At 39.0% G+C, this 17,335-nt stretch overlaps 1 protein-coding gene across 1 annotated transcript in view; it reads right to left on the bottom strand.

The window, feature by feature from the left end:
• LOC126458499 (calpain clp-1-like) overlaps positions 1-17,335 on the bottom strand; it is a 76,562-nt gene that overhangs the window by 1,348 nt on the left and 57,879 nt on the right. The window contains exon 7 of the mRNA XM_050095592.1: positions 9,749-9,885. Within this exon, the coding sequence (XP_049951549.1) occupies positions 9,749-9,885 (137 nt within the window). The remainder of the gene's footprint in view (positions 1-9,748; positions 9,886-17,335) is intronic.

Below are 17,335 nucleotides of genomic sequence, written 5' to 3'. Positions count from 1 at the left end.
ATTTTATTTAATGCACAATATAGTTTCTTACCCAAAAGTTATCCAATGGAAAGTGCTGCATTTTTCACAAATGTGTTGTTAATTGATGGTTGTACTATCTTACCGTAATAGTCACAAGAAAAGCCAAATGTTGCATTAATTGCTTTAAAAATTTTACTTTTTATTTTATTTATTTATTTTTGATAAAATAGGTAGTTTGTTGGAGTAGTTAATAATACTGTACTGTATCCATAATAATAAGCAAAAATGTTCCCAGCTCTTGTTGATTCCACTGCATTACAAGAAAAGTCAGTGGAATTTGTCGATATAACAATTAAATGAAGGAACAAAACATGTAGTGAAATTTTGCTGTTGTATAACACCGGAGGGGTAGACGTTTATGACCACTACAAACCACAAGATTGAATGTTGCCTGGTGGCATTGCAGGCATGTATAGTCTGTCTGTAAACTGAAGAGCGAGCAGCGCCTTTGGTGGGGGAAGTGGCCTTTCCCGGAAGAACGCTGCCACTGGCCTACAGGGCCACCCAAAATCAGTTGCCCTGTTACCCGTCTAGCGGTGTAGTTCAGCGTGCAGTGATATACTGATATACGTCGTTTCTGTTTGTGGAATCTTTGTTGCCAGCGTCAGTCAGTTGACTTTGTGTACTCACTGATATACTTCAGTATCCCGAAGTGATGGATAATCGCCCTGCATTGCAAGAAAATGTGCGGAATACGAAGAAGAGGAGGTATTTGCGGAGTAACGAGCGTTTGATCGTCTCTAACGTTATTACAGCGTGTGTTAAGGAGGCAACACAAAAAGAACTGTTGGTTAACATTAACAGCCCCAATCAAAGGGCTGCAGTTTATGCAAACGTCAGCCTCGCAACTATAGGACGCATAAGGAAGGAACGTGAAAACAAGCCGCATGGTTTACTGGAATCGCCGCGAAGGAAAACTGATAATTTAGGGAGGAAACCCATCGTCATAGACAGTTTCACAAAATCAGTCATTCGACAAACGATGGAGGACTTTTACATAAACCAAAAAATAGTGCCGACATTACGGAAATTGCTTAATGCCGTGAAACAAAAAATACATTTTCCTTGGCAGAAAGATGTTTTACACAAGACATTGCGTGAAATGGGATTTACCTGGAAAAGATCTGTAAGTAAACGAAAGATTCTCGTAGAAAGAACGGATATAATTGACTGACGATGTAAGTATCTGATCCAAGTGAGGAAATTAAGGGAGCTAGGCAGAAAATTCTTTTATATTGATGAAACTTGGGTGGACAATAACATTACTTACAGAAAATGTTGGCAGGGCCCTGGCGTTGAGGGCATTATGGACAATGTTAGCGGAAGCAATAGGATTATAGTGGTGAATATTGGATCAAAAGATGGGTTCTTACCCAACGCACAGTTGGTTTATAAAGCGGGTTGTGCAACAGGAGACTACCATGGGCAAATGAACTACGAAAATTTTTCTAATTGGATGTCGAATAAAGTGATTCCGAATCTGCCACCGAACTGTGTTATTGTTATGGACAACGCTTCATATCACAACAAGGAACACAACAAAGCTCCAACTAGGTCCTCGAATAAAAGCGAAATGATTGAATGGTTATTAAAAAATAAGGTGGAAGCTGAGTTGACAATGAGAAAAACAAAATTATTTGATTTAATTAAACAACATAAGCCGGAAGACAAAGTATTTGAAATTAATAAAATACTTGAAGCCCATGGACACACTGTGCTGCGACTTCCACCATACAACTGTGACTTAAATCCAATTGAAATGGCGTGGGCAAAGCTCAAGAATTTCGTCAGAGGAAGAAATATTCTTGGAGATATTTGCATGACGAAGTTGCTGCAGTTGGTGAAAGAAGGTATGTAGACATTTTCTGAGCTTCCATGTTTTATTCCGAACTAAATTTTGCCGTAACCGAAAGAGAGCGTATACAAAAACTTGTCCCAATTGTTACAGGTTTTGAAACGATAAGTCAAGATGACTGGAGTGCATACTGCCTCCATGTGGAGAAACTTGAAAGAGAATATTGGGTTAAGGATGGGGTTATGGAAGACATAATAGACGCTATAGTTATTAATTTAGAAAGTGATGACGACGAGGACGACGATGACGACGACAGTAATGATAGTGACAATGTTGATGATGACCTCTAAAATACGATGTATGTAAACAGGCAATGAATATTTTTTTGAAAAATATGTTGTGTGTTCTTTCAAGCCTGACTCTGCTCATACACTATGAAATTTCTTTTGGTAGAAATGTAGTACATGGTAGTAAAAGATTTTCCAAGATAAATACAGTCAAATGTTGTCCAAAGCAATAAATACCATTATCACTTGTTGTACAAAACCAGGAATAACTTGAGAGCTTCATGGTAAAATCAATTAACGTTTCGCTAGCAGAACGTGATTCAATCACGTAATACATTTAATGCCTAGAGAACAGCAGCATTTGAATATACTCTGTCACTAAAACTCTATCTCGGTTACTATTCACATGATTCTAAGGAATATTGCTTAAAACATGTGTGCAATAGCTAATCTAAACACTACTGAAATTTCTTTCGAGACACGTATACCGATTCTGGACTTCTATGTAAAAAGCTTGACATACAAGGTGCGTTCACATATTAATTTTTATTTTTTGGTAAGAACTTTACTTGTTAATCTACAACAATGTTATCCTATTCAAAATATTCCCCAGTACATGCTATACACTTATGCCAGTGCTTTTTCCAATTCCCAAAACACTTTAGGAATTATTTCCTCGGGATAGTTCATAGGCCTTTTGACTGCATTTTTAATCTCACCCATTCTTGTAAAACTGCTGTCCTTTAAGGCCTGCTTTGAAATGTTTATACCACTTGTGTGTTCTGGGTTTACTCATAAGAGACTCACCAAAAGCAATATTTAACATTCCTAAAAATTTGATACACTTTATTCCATTCTTATAACAAAATTTAGTACAGATTCTCTAATCTATTTTTATACAAAACAAATAATAGTTGATGCTACCAAAACACATATAACTTTTTTGACAACTGAGAGCCGGCCGCGGTGGTCTAGCGGTTCTGGCGCTGCAGTTCGGAACCGCGGGACTGCTACGGTCGCAGGTTCGAATCCTGCCTCGGGCATGGGTGTGTGTGATGTCCTTAGGTTAGTTAGGTTTAAGTGGTTCTAAGTTCTAGGGGACTTATGACCTAAGATGTTGAGTCCCATAGTGCTCAGAGCCATTTGAACCATTTGACAACTGAGAACTGGGTAAATACCCAATATGCAAAACATTGCACAGATACTTTTCAGACATGTTTACGAAGAGAGTGGCAAAAAAAGCAGTGCAAACCGAACTAATACAAAACACGGAATTATAAATTTCTGCTTACTTTTTAAACACTCTTCGTGTTGCAAGAATTGTTAAGTTCCAATGCAGACCCTTTAAAGAAAACTTCTACATTTTAGTAAGAACAAGCCTTAAATTCTACAGGTTGATTGCACTATATCTGGTTCGTCTTACGAATAGAGGAACATACATTCACATGAAGAGGCATTCGGTTCTATGTTTGTAGTAGAATACTGACTTCCGTTCTTATGTTAATATTATTTACTCTATAATGTTTTGTTTCGAAGAAGCTATCGTCTTTTGTTTTCCTTATACTCTTAATGCATTTGTCTAAAAATAAACACAGCCAGGACGTATCTGTACGCGGCGTCGCCACAGATATGAAGCGCGCACCGCCGCAGGGCCGGTACTACGTTGTGAAACAGCCTGTAGAAGCGCCCTGTGACGTAGCAGGGTAGGCAGAGTGGGGACTCGCTTGTTTGCTCTTCAGTTTACAGACAGACTATAGCATGGTGAGGAGTGTACGGGAAGCAGAGGTAAATGGGGAATCATTTAGCATTTATACAGGCTGCAAATGGTAAAATCCACCAACATAACTGACATTGACAATGGCAGATTTTTATGGCTGACCACTTGGCAATGAGCACCTCAGAAATGGCAAAGCTGGACAGCTATTCACACGCTACTTTTGTGAACATCTATGGAAATTGGAGTGACAGTGAAAGCCTGAGTAGGGGACAAGGCACTGAATGTCCACACCTCATCGCAAAACTTGGTGATTGGAAACTTGTCTGCTCTTTAAAGCAGGATAGGTGGCACTCTGTGGCAGATGTGATGACAGAGTACAGTTGCTGGTGCAGATGTAAGTGTTTTGGAGTGCATCGTTATGCAAACATCGCTGAATGTGGGGCTACACACCAGATGGTCGTTAATGTGATCCCATGTTGGCCCAATAACATTGTCAGTCGTGAGTGCAGTAATTATGTGATTGTGGAGATTGGACTATGGAGTGGAACAATGCCACTTGATTGGATGAATCATGTGTCGTATTACACCACATCAGTCATCGTGTCCAGATATGCTGCTCGAGACATGCATCGTGCCGTGGATGCAAGTGGTTGTGAGTAGTATCATGGTTTGGGGGAAATTCACCTGAGCCTCCATGGAACCTGTGGTATTAATTGAAGGCAACATGATAGCTGTAGACTATCTGAACATTAATGTGGATCACCTTTATCTCTTCATACTTGTCTTCCCTGATAAAAGTGGCACCTTCCAATAGGCTTACTGTCTATGTCACAAAGCTATAGTGCTTTCAGAACCATGACTGTAGACTTACATTAGTGCAATGACAACTGCACTCGCCCGTTCTGAACACGATGGAACCCATCTGAGATGCTACTGGATGCCAGCTCCACGTGCAGACCTCCAGCTCAAAATGTTTGGAAATTGTGCAGAATCGTCTGGTGCCACAAACATCTAGAAACGTCCTATGGATTTGTTGAATTAGAACCATGCAGAATTGCCACTATATTCCACTTGAAAGGTGTACCAACACACTTATAATCAGATGGTCACAACATTGTGGCTGATCAGTGTGTATTTGATAGACATTGATATTGACACTGTACTTGTGATCCATGCCTGCTAAACATTCACAAAAAACTATTCAGATCCAGTGTGACATTTCTCTCCACAGTCTGTCTTAACTCTACTTGGTCATTCTCAGATGTACCCAGGACATTGCAACATTTGATTTAGTATTGTGGTTTGGCATTTTTCGGTCTGCACAACTCTCTTCGGTTCAGTAGAATCTTGGTGTCAGCATTGTGTACCCTTTGCCATTTGTTCTTGGTATGAAGGACATGCATAGGTCCATTGGTTGTTTGCACTTAAAGGACCAGTCTAGTCTGAATGGGAATGACAGAAGAGAGGGATGAGAATTCTTAATACCTATTATGCAGTTGTATAATTGACAGGTACTGCAAATTTGCTGTGAACTACATTACAATACCATGCAGAAAGAAATTGAAGATTTAGTTGATACTAAAAGGGCCAAAAATTACAATAACCAACAGAAAGGATTCATTGTTTGTTCTGTACATTACAAAGCACTTTGTGCTAAATTTGCATGTGTGGAGCACATGAAGGAATTGGTAGTACAAATAGTAAAATTTTTGAAGTTGCAGGCATTAATCCACTGTTGGTTGCACTGTTGTCGATGGAATTGATAGAAATGTGTGGAGACATTATATATTACTGCAAAGAATGTTGGTTATGCCAACAGGTATACCTGGAAGAGTTCTTTTAATTTAAAACCCAATGTTGTTGAATTTACAAAGGAAAAAGGCATGCAGGAATGAAAATTAGAATGTATGGAGTAGACTGCAAACCTCTCATTTTTAAGTAGACTTGCCTACACACTGTCCACAGTGAGGCATTGCAAGCTGGGAAACAACTTATACCTGATTTTGTTGGGGGTGCATTTAAAAAGAAAATCAACCTTCTGAGGAAACTGCCAATCTTACATCTGTTTTCCAGACAGACAGACATTTCATCTTAAAGTGCCCCTGTGCATGTGCATGTGCATGTGCAGATGTAACTGATTGATCAGAAAAATGTAATTCCTATTTTAAATCAAAATCCTTCTATGTTAAAACTGCCTAGGACATCTACATTGTTTTCCTCAGGCAGAGTTTCCACATCTTCATAATGAGGTTGCAAAAGTGCTACACTGTTTTGATCAACATGTGTGTGTGAAACACCTTTTTTTATTGTGAAACTAAATAAGTCACAATTATGTTACTACATGAACACAAAAATCTGTGAAATTGTCTGCATCTGTCCGTATGCCAATTGTTTGTACCAGATAAACTTTATATTATGTCTTCAGCGCACTGAAAATAATCAAATAACACTGAGAAGTTGTTCTGTTTGTGATCTGTGTTGTTGAGTAATGGGAAACATAAAGCCATGTCACATAAAGTGTAACTGCATTGCCATTTAAATGCAGTGCATTCGCAGTTTCCCCCTCTTCACGCTCAGTGTACATGGCAGTGGAGGAAAGGTGCAGCCAGGTTGATTGCTATAGCACTTGTGACAGGACACAGCTCACAAGCCAAATTCTTGGCCATCCATGACTACAGGAAGCCTTTGGAGATTGAATCATTGCCCCCAGCTGTAAAAGTCTCATCCTCAGTGGAAGAAATTCTGTACATGCCACAAATCGTAATGGAGTCATTGGTAGGGATGCTTCCACTCATGCCCCCATCCCTTCCTCTCTTCCACCCTATGCAACAGCCCCATGTTGAACCCTAGGCACTACCACCCCTCTGAACTGTCTGAAAGAGGGAGGGAAGCTAATATCCTGCCTCTCCAGCAGTATAGAGACAGACTTAGAAAGTGGCAGGTGATGTTATTTGTGTGGCACAGTTCCCTTTTAAGCTGCCGCAAGTCACATGGGGGTGACTATTGGTCCTTTACGGGAAACTGGCATTTTGAATCTCAACATTGAAGCTTCCGTTATGCTAATTCTCTAATAAAACGTATCTCACTGTACTGGTCCTGAAATTGGACTTGAAACTCTGATTGTGTAAGTCAGTTCTGGCTTTGTTGTTAGTACTGATTTGGGCTTGGGCTACTTGCAGCAATAATTTCAATTCTCTAAGGCATTTTAAGCCATTGCCAGGAATCGAACCTGGGCCCTTCTGTTATAGTTGGAGTCACGAATGATGGCAGTCAAGTTTAGGCTTATTCTGCACACCTACATTATGCCTTCTTTGACAGCCAATCAGCATTCAGGAGTGTTCAGAGCACTCTGCTCTGAATGCCGTAGCTAATGTAAACATTAAATGTGACCGTAGCAAATTGTTTAGTGAATTTTTATTCCATTTGATGCAAGCTATCATCACTGATGGTGGTGGTAAGTGACGCTTTCTGCATAAGTAAGAGAGAGACATAATTTGCAGGATACATGCTTTCTTCAAGCGGAAAGCAAGAGCATGCGTCTACCCTAACTGTTGTTTGGAATTGTCAGCAATGCAAAACCTTTTGTAGATCTGACTGAAGAAAATTGCTGTGCTGATCATGCAGCAGCTACTGAAGTGGACTGATTTCCTGCTTATCACAAGCAGCTGCCGGAAACAATTTGGCTATCCGCGGACACTTCCTGAACAGGCCCGAACTTCCAAACGTCACACTGTCTACATTCCTATACCATAGTCCCCTCCCCTACATTCATCACTTAATGCTCTCAGTTTTACTCTGTATTCCTGTACCAGTGAGAATGAGACAGTGAGGAATCAAGTCCCATGACATTATTGTCTAGTGTAGGGGTTCCCAAACTTTTCCTCTGATAGAACACTGAAAATCCTGGTACTTTGCTGGAACACTTTGTTTATTATGAAGGTTAATAAAATGAACAAAATTTCAAAAAATTAGAAAAACTTGTTTTATTAAGCAATTACTTCAATTTTAAATCATAATTAATAGCACAGAAATCATAACAACATTTTTAAAAATGAGAAAAATGTTGGAAACAAGCCACATTATTAGTAGTTATTTGCAGAGTGCTTATTCACTTCCCACAGAAACATGGTGTTCCACGACGCATAGTTTGGGAAACCCTGGCCTCGTGCCCACCTCGGCATATAACATTACAAGTAAAGAAAAAATGAAGGCAGAAGTGTAAGTCTTATAAGACAAACCAGATATGGAAATTTTCTACCCTCATATTGGCACGACATCATGTGTTATATACGCAGTAATTTATTTTCCCTCATAAGAACTTTTACTTCAGCATAGTTTTCTTTGTGACCTTTGAGATTTCTTTGCAATGTTGATCATTTCTAGACTCCCAAACTTCACATTTTACACCCAAGTTGATGTTATCATTTACCTCATGATGTTTTATAATTTGATGCAATTCCAGGCAGCAAGCAACATAGATCTGCATTTTACATATTTAAGGAACACAGGTAGGAATGTTATTGAAATAGCATGAAAAGTCTTCACCTGACTGTATTACAACTTTTAAAAGGCACTATCCCTGTCTTTAGTATTTGGTTTACTAAGATAACTTTATAGGAGCAAGTGTTCAGATGACAAATTTTACATTAGATCAGCAGATGATCAAACAATTGAATGTTTGGATCACTATAAACCAGTCTCAACAATATCTGATCACGTCATCATTTGAAATTGATGGGTGAGACTGATGGTAGATGTGTCTACTTACATTTTATATTTTATGTGAAAACGACAATATTTTGTAGGCAAATGTAAGATAAATATCAAAACACTCAGAATGTGCATGACATCGTAAGTAATTCTAGCGAAGTTATTCCAATGTCTTCTGTGACCATCTTTGTTGTCAGAGTTGCAACAGTTGTTAAATGCAACAGAAAAAAAAGCTCTATGGAAATGTCTCCGTCACAAGAGATAATCTGATCTGTAATGACATCTTTGCAGCTGACAATATTGGTTATGTATTGAAGCTTGCGACATTCCTGAAGCAAGATTCACAGTGCTGACATTTTTTTGCTAGGTATCAAGAATTCTTGAAGCCATGCGGATTCAGCGTAGTTTATGGTTTCCTGAAGCCACTCTTACTATGTTTGGTCATTAGATAGGAAAAATAATATCTGTACAAGGAGACAACAATTTCTGTTATTGATACAACATGACAAACTTCATGAAAATTAAAGAGTTTGAGGATGGTGTTTTATACAGTTCCATGATGATAACCTAGGCTGTGCAACACTTGACAACCTTCTCAGATAATTTCTTTCACACCCTGCAATGTAGCATCTCTGGAAAATGTCATATGTCATGGGCACTCCTTTTTTGTGTTTCTTTCTCATATTTTATTGAATCCCTGTTCCAGTCAATCACAGCTTTAGTGAAATACAGTTTTCATCACAATGGCACACATTTTGTGGTGAATATCCATTGCGGACAGTCCCTTGTCCCACAACAAACATACAATTATACACTTTTTTGGGAGGGTACATTAATGTAGCACATATGCTGCAGGTCAGTAACTGTTGATGTGGCATACTTTGTATTATATATTACCCATATATATGCTGCAACCTGCTAGCTACACAGAGGTGCAAAATTTAAAACTTTATGCTGTATTCTGATTTACATATTGGAGCACCAATGTAGCATATGCATACCTATGATAAGTGCAAAGTAGAGAGAGAGAAAGAATAACACTTACCTTGGAGGGTTTAAAGAGAAAATAAATATACTGATAATGAACAAAGATGGATGACAAATTCCTGAATTACTGAGAAATTCACGTTTCTCGCCTATTTTAATCTGCTTATTAAGCATTTGCTTCATTTATCTGGTGATATATATACATATGTATGTATCTTGAAACTATAGTACCTGGTGTCTAATCCACTAGAACCAGTGAAGCTGTCGCTGGCACCATGAATTTTCAGCCAGCATGTGCCATCACTGTCATCGTGGTACACTTCACCAATAGTATATATATGCCTTCTTCTGAATTCAGGAGATGTATGCTGTAGTGCAGAAGAAATATTTTAAAGCCTGTTCCACATATAAGAGGTTAATTACAAACTGCTGCTTACTGTCATACACAGGGTTGCCAAAATTCAACTAACCTTCAACCAAACACCAGTTCTAACACTAAGCAATCACTGTTAAATATACTGATAAAGATTTTTGCATAACAAAGCATGTTTTATGAGTTCATACACCAAAAGAAGTTGAACCAGGAAGTATTTGATGAAATGAAAAACTGAGGATCAAAATGTTACAATACTACTTCTTTCAAAGAAGCAAAATTGTATTTTCTTTGTTTGGTCTGAAAGCTTTCACTCATGCTCTGCTGAAAACTTGCAAGAATAAAGATGTAGGTCATTCTGATCATATTCTGACGTGGCTATCCACCTGTTCTGTTAAACAGCTTTGCATTTCTTTCATACTTTTCTGCGGGTTGCTTGAGCAGTGCTTTTTAATGTTCAGACTGAATTCAATTAATTTCTTGATGATAGCTTTGCTGAAAGCAAGGGGAAACTACAGCCGTAATTTTTCCCGAGGGCATGCAGCTTTACTGTATGGTTACATGATGATGGCGTCCTCTTGGGTAAAATATTCCGGAGGTAAAATAGTCCCCCATTCGGATCTCCGGGCGGGGACTACTCAAGAGGATGTCGTTATCAGGAGAAAGAAAACTGGCGTTCTACGGATCGGAGCGTGGAATGTCAGATCCCTTAATCGGGCAGGTAGGTTAGAAAATTTAAAAAGGGAAATGGATAGGTTGAAGTTAGATATAGTGGGAATTAGTGAAGTTCGGTGGCAGGAGGAACAAGACTTCTGGTCAGGTGACTACAGGGTTATAAACACAAAATCAAATAGGGGTAATGCAGGAGTAGGTTTAATAATGAATAGGAAAATAGGAATGCGGGTAAGCTACTACAAACAGCATAGCGAACGCATTATTGTGGCCAAGATAGATACGAAGCCCACACCCACTACAGTAGTACAAGTTTATATGCCAACTAGCTCTGCAGATGACGAAGAAATTGAAGAAATGTATGATGAAATAAAAGAAATTATTCAGATAGTGAAGGGAGGCGAAAATTTAATAGTCATGGGTGACTGGAATTCCGAGTGTAGGAAAAGGGAGAGAAGGAAACATAGTAGGTGAATATGGATTGGGGGACAGAAATGAAAGAGGAAGCCGCCTGGTAGAATTTTGCACAGAGCACAACATAATCATAACTAACACTTGGTTTAAGAATCATGAAAGAAGGTTGTATACATGGAAGAACCCTGGAGATACTAGAAGGTATCAGATAGATTATATAATGGTAAGACAGAGATTTAGGAACCAGGTTTTAAATTGTAAGACATTTCCAGGGGCAGATGTGGACTCTGACCACAATCTATTGGTAGATTAAAACTGAAGAAACTGCAAAAAGGTGGGAATTTAAGGAGATGGGACCTGGATAAACTAAAAGAACCAGAGGTTGTACAGAGATTCAGGGAGAGCATAAGGGAGCAATTGACAGGAATGGGGGAAATAAATACAGTAGAAGAAGAATGGGTAGCTTTGAGGGATGTAGTAGTGAAGGCAGCAGAGGATCAAGTAGGTAAAAAGACGAGGGCTAGTAGAAATCCTTGGGTAACAGAAGAAATATTGAATTTAATTGATGAAAGGAGAAAATATAAAAATGCAGTAAGTGAAACAGGCAAAAAGGAATACAAACGTCTCAAAAATTATATCGACAGGAAGTGCAAAATGGCTAAGCAGGGATGGCTAGAGGACAAATGTAAGGATGTAGAGGCCTATCTCACTAGGGGTAAGATAGATACCGCCTACAGGAAAATTAAAGAGACCTTTGGAGATAAGAGAACGACTTGTATGAATATCAAGAGCTCAGATGGAAACCCAGTTCTAAGCAAAGAAGGGAAAGCAGAAAGGTGGAAGGAGTATATAGAGGGTCTATACAAGGGCGATGTACTTGACGACAATATTATGGAAATGGAAGAGGATGTAGATGAAGATGAAATGGGAGATACGATACTGCGTGAAGAGTTTGACAGAGCACTGAAAGACCTGAGTCGAAACAAGGCCCCCGGAGTAGACAATATTCCATTGGAACTACTGACGGCCGTGGCAGAGCCAGTCCTGACAAAACTCTACCATCTGGTGAGCAAGATGTATGAAACAGGCGAAATACCCTCAGACTTCAAGAAGAATATAATAATTCCAATCCCAAAGAAAGCAGGTGTTGACAGATGTGAAAATTACCGAACTATCAGCTTAATAAGTCACAGCTGCAAAATACTAACACGAATTCTTTACAGACGAATGGAAAAACTAGTAGAAGCCAACCTCGGGGAAGATCAGTTTGGATTCCGTAGAAACACTGGAACACGTGAGGCAATACTGACCTTACGACTTATCTTAGAAGAAAGATTAAGGAAAGGCAAACCTACGTTTCTAGCATTTGTAGACTTAGAGGAAGCTTTTGACAATGTTGACTGGAATACTCTCTTTCAAATTCTAAAGGTGGCAGGGGTAAAATACAGGGAGCGAAAGGCTATTTACAATTTGTACAGAAACCAGATGGCAGTTATAAGAGTCGAGGGACATGAAAGGGAAGCAGTGGAACAAAAGAAAAATTCGGAGTAGGTATTAAAATTCATGGAGAAGAAATAAAAACTTTGAGGTTCGCCGATGACATTGTAATTCTGTCAGAGACAGCAAAGGACTTGGAAGAGCAGTTGAATGGAATGGACAGTGTCTTGAAAGGAGGATATAAGATGAACATCAACAAAAGCAAAACAAGGATAATGGAATGTAGTCTAATTAAGTCGGGTGATGCGGAGGGAATTAGATTAGGAAATGAGGCACTTAAAGTAGTAAAGGAGTTTTGCTATTTGGGGAGCAAAATAACTGATGATGGTCGAAGTAGAGAGGATATAAAATGTAGGCTGGCAATGGCAAGGAAAGCGTTTCTGAAGAAGAGAAATTTGTTAACATCCAGTATTTATTTAAGTGTCAGGAAGTCATTTCTGAAAGTATTTGTATGGAGTGTAGCCATGTATGGAAGTGAAACATGGACGATAAATAGTTTGGACAAGAAGAGAATAGAAGCTTTTGAAATGTGGTGCTACAGAAGAATGCTGAAGATTAGATGGGTAGATCACATAACTAATGAGGAAGTATTGAACAGGATTGGGGAGAAGAGAAGTTTGTGGCACAACTTGACCAGAAGAAGGGATCGGTTGGTAGGACATGTTCTGAGGCATCAAGGGATCACCAGTTTAGTATTGGAGGGCAGCGTGGAGGGTAAAAATCGTAGGGGGAGACCAAGAGATGAATACACTAAGCAGATTCAGAAGGATGTAGGTTGCAGTAGGTACTGGGAGATGAAAAAGCTTGCACAGGATAGAGTAGCATGGAGAGCTGCATCAAACCAGTCTCAGGACTGAAGACCACAACAACAACAACAACAGCTTTGCTGTTTGGATTTCATTGTTATGAAATGCCAAAAACATTTTTAAGGCCAGTATTATTGTGACCACCTTCCTGAAGTAATGGAAGGGTACTGGATATTTTACCTGTGTTGTAAGACAATTATGAGAATTATACGATAAACAACTGGAAACTGATGATTGGGATTTCACAAAAGAAGTTTTTCAAGAAGTAGTAACTTCTGACTACAATCGGAAATATAGCTTTGCAGAAAAGGTTAGTTTCTGACATAAATATGCTCAAATAAACAGAGAGCAACATGCACAGGAATGATAGGTATGGTGGAACCTCAGACAGGGAGCATAATTCGTTGCATTATCTTACTTGTAGTGTGAAATACTCATTAAGCGAAACAATTTATGTATAAATTAATGTACAATATGATAAAGCATTGCATGTAGAAAAAGTACTAAAAGTTTTATCTTATACATTCCATTTCTTCAAAGAAAGTTTCACATACAGTATTATGTACTGTATTATCCACAATACGTAACTAATTCAGAAAATTGCACGCACAGTATTATGTACCGTATTACTCACAATACATAACTAATTCTTTTTTACTAGGAAGCTATCTATAGTCATTTGTTTTTGGCAAAAATGTGACACAGCATTACTGTCAAATAAATGTATAGTGTATGTAGCCATTGCTTTAACGGGGTGGTGATTTTCAATGTGTGATGCAACCAATTCGCATACATTCAGCATTTCTCTTACTGTGCCAGAAGATTGCTGCTTTGCTATTACCGCCTTCTCCTCCTCCCCTGAAGAACTTCTCTCGATAACTTCCTGCTGTGAACCACACTGCAACTCCATAAGCTCTTTGATGGGCATTTCTTGGCTGTGATGTTCCATAAGCTCATCAGTATCACTATTATCCACCACTAGTCCCATGCTCTTGGCCAAAGACACAATCTCGTTGACTACAAGCTCCACAGATACTGATTCCAATGCCTCTGAGTCCCATTTGACAATGCATTCTGGACAGAGTGTCTTCCAAGCAAAAGAGAGAGTTCTCTTGATAAGACCTTCCCACACCTTTTTGGTCATCATGACGCAGGCAACAATGTTGAAGTGACATTTCCAAAGAGAGAGATTGGTAGCTTCAGTCAACTCAGAATAGTGCCCAAAGAGTGCTTTAGTGTAGAGCTTTTTAAAGTTAGAAATAATCTGCTGGTCCGTAGGCTGGAGTAACAGAGTGGTATTGGGAGGCAGAAACTGGATCTTGATGAATTGAAATTCTTCAAGGTGGTGGTCTTGTAGGCATGGAGAACGGGCAGAAGCAATGCCCATAACAAGCAAACATGAAGTGGCAGTTATCTCAAGCAACTGTTTTTTCACCGAAGGACCAAACACTTCATTTAACCAATCACAAAAAAGATCACACGCCACCCAAGCCTTGTTGTTGGACCTACACATCACATTTAACCTTCTCTTCTCGACTTTACACTTCTTGAAACCTCATGGAGTTTCTGAATGGTAAACAAGCAGTGGTTTAATTTTCAAATCGCCACCTGCATTGGCACAGAACAGCAGTGTGGTCTTTCGTTGGCTTGTGACCGGCTAATGCATTATCCTTTGCTGTTATAAAGTTATGCTTCAGCATCATTTTCCAGAACAGACCTGTCTAGTCACAATTAAAAACCAGTTGTGGCAGATAACCCTCAATATCTACGAGCATTTTGAAGTTGCTAATGAAGTTCTCTGCCATCTTTGGGTTGGGGCTGGTTGCTGTGCCATACCTCAATGCTGTGGATACCGGTTCTTCTCTTAAACTTCTCGAACGACCCATGGCTTCCCTTCAGTGCTTCTTCGGCCACTGATGATCTTGGCATCTTCTAAACAAGGTTGGCAAAAATCATTCTCACCTTCTTACAAATGATGTTCTCACTAATAGTGTCGCTTTGCAATTGCTTTTCATTTATCTATATAAGGAGCAACCTTTCAACACCATCCAGAACATGAAACCTTCATTCAGATACTTTTGTCACTCCCTTTGAAGCATCTATCTCCTTAATCTTGTCCTTGTTCTTGAGGATAGTGCAAATAGTTGATGCAGACCAATTGTATGTGTGTACTACACACCATGTTCACATTTTTCATTGATTTTATGTTTCATTTCTAAGGTCATTTTCTTTCTCTTATGGACATCGTCTTACGGCTTTATCTTCGGATACACTTCTACAAAGGCTATTAAAATTTGCATATGAAAAAACACTGTGTGATCACCAGCTTAGAAAAATGTACGATCACAAGCTGCACTAAGGTGATAGCAGAAAGAGCACTAAACCCATACTGCAGTATGTACTAAAGACATTGTTCATACGCCACTGCCAACAATGAAAGGTGTTCATATTGTTGAACATTTCCTCTGCTGCGCGTGAATGGCTGGTGACATCACGCTAAATCATCATCACTTTTTATGTGAAACATCACTCATTAAGCGAGTCATGTTTTTACAATTTGTTTTGCTCATTATGACAATTTGCGCATTATGGGAGGTGCTCGTTAAGTAAGGTTCCCCTGCATTGTTCGCAATTGAAATGAACATTAGTGCTTCTGTAAATTTACAATTAAAAGTAGGAGCGTGAGAAGTTTACATGGACAGTGTTCCAAGTTTTTCCAGGAAGTTATTTATGTTGCAAAGAATCAGACATATAATATTAACCTGCTAGAAAGTTTCATTATACATAGTTTTTTAACTTTCATATTAATCTTAGAAGAAAATGTATTCTGTGGCTGGTGCCACATTGAGCTTCCCGTATTCCAATTCCTTCGATCATGCCACTCCCCTCCTTGTAGTGCTGTGGCACCCATTGCGTCCTGAACCTCTCAATTCCAGCTCCTCTTAGGTCATCCACGCTTTCTCCTTTCTGCTGGGGTCAATTACCATCTTTCTTCGGCCATCAGCTATTGTCCATCCTTTCTAGATGTCCATACCTCTTTAGAAGTTTCACCTCTGTGGTGTCTGTAATTATTTTGACACCATAGTTTCTCTAATGATGGTGTTTCGTTCATGGTCCAGCTTTGTTTTCAACAACTGAATGATATATCACCTGCTTGGTCCTTTTGGCTATTTTGTTATTATTAAATTCAAATTCAGTTGTCGTATGGTCCTACAGCCTTCCCCTATTTTATTATTTATGTCATCTTCATTTTTTCTGTTTGATGACATAACAGCCTCGTGCTTAAAAGACCTACATCCCCTGATCTTATGGGCTCCAACTTTGAGATCCTCAGTGGCGTTGTCACCAACCTTTAAGTATTAAGTTTTTGTTAAGTTAATTGTGAGGTCCCATCTTTCATACTCCTCTTTTAACTTCTGAAGCATGTACTCAGCATCATCTTGGTCTCCTGCTACAGTGACCTGATCATCAGTGAAGAGAAGTGTGTACAAGATTTCACCCACACATGGACTCCCATGCCTCAAAATTTGCACCTTCAGATGTTAAGTGTTTCCTTCACATAGATTGGCGTGTTTGTATGTTTCAGTTCTACGGGGTGTCCCAGGAGGAGTGGTCATTCGAAGCAAAAAAGTCTTTTAAACATGGGCTCTATAATGCATACTTAAGACCTATAAGCACTTCTTCATCTCTGATACTGTGAAACGAATGTCTTCTACTGCAAGCTCTTTACTTTCCAAAATTTCAGAGGAAATAGGAAAAATTGTCCTGTAAACATGGACTCTGAAATGCATATCTTAAGAGCTATGAGTACTTGTTTAATAGGAGAGGTGTATTTCATAGAAGCAAAGATGAACTATTGCTTACAGCTCTTAAGATATGTACTTTAGAGCCCATGTTTACTAGACTTCTTCTACTTTGAATGATCATTCCTGTCATATCGCTGAAAACTGACCATTCCACCTGGGACACTCTTGTGATCGACTTGAATGATGGAGCATTCAACACGTGTGTTTTTGTGTAAATTTACTCAGCAAAAAATTGTGTCACAAATTTTGT

This window comes from Schistocerca serialis, chromosome 2, assembly GCF_023864345.2.
Source record: "Schistocerca serialis cubense isolate TAMUIC-IGC-003099 chromosome 2, iqSchSeri2.2, whole genome shotgun sequence".
In the NCBI taxonomy this organism is placed as follows: Eukaryota; Metazoa; Arthropoda; class Insecta; order Orthoptera; family Acrididae; genus Schistocerca; species Schistocerca serialis.
Note: the sequence above shows the minus strand (reverse complement) of the source record. Positions and strands in the feature narration are given on the sequence as shown.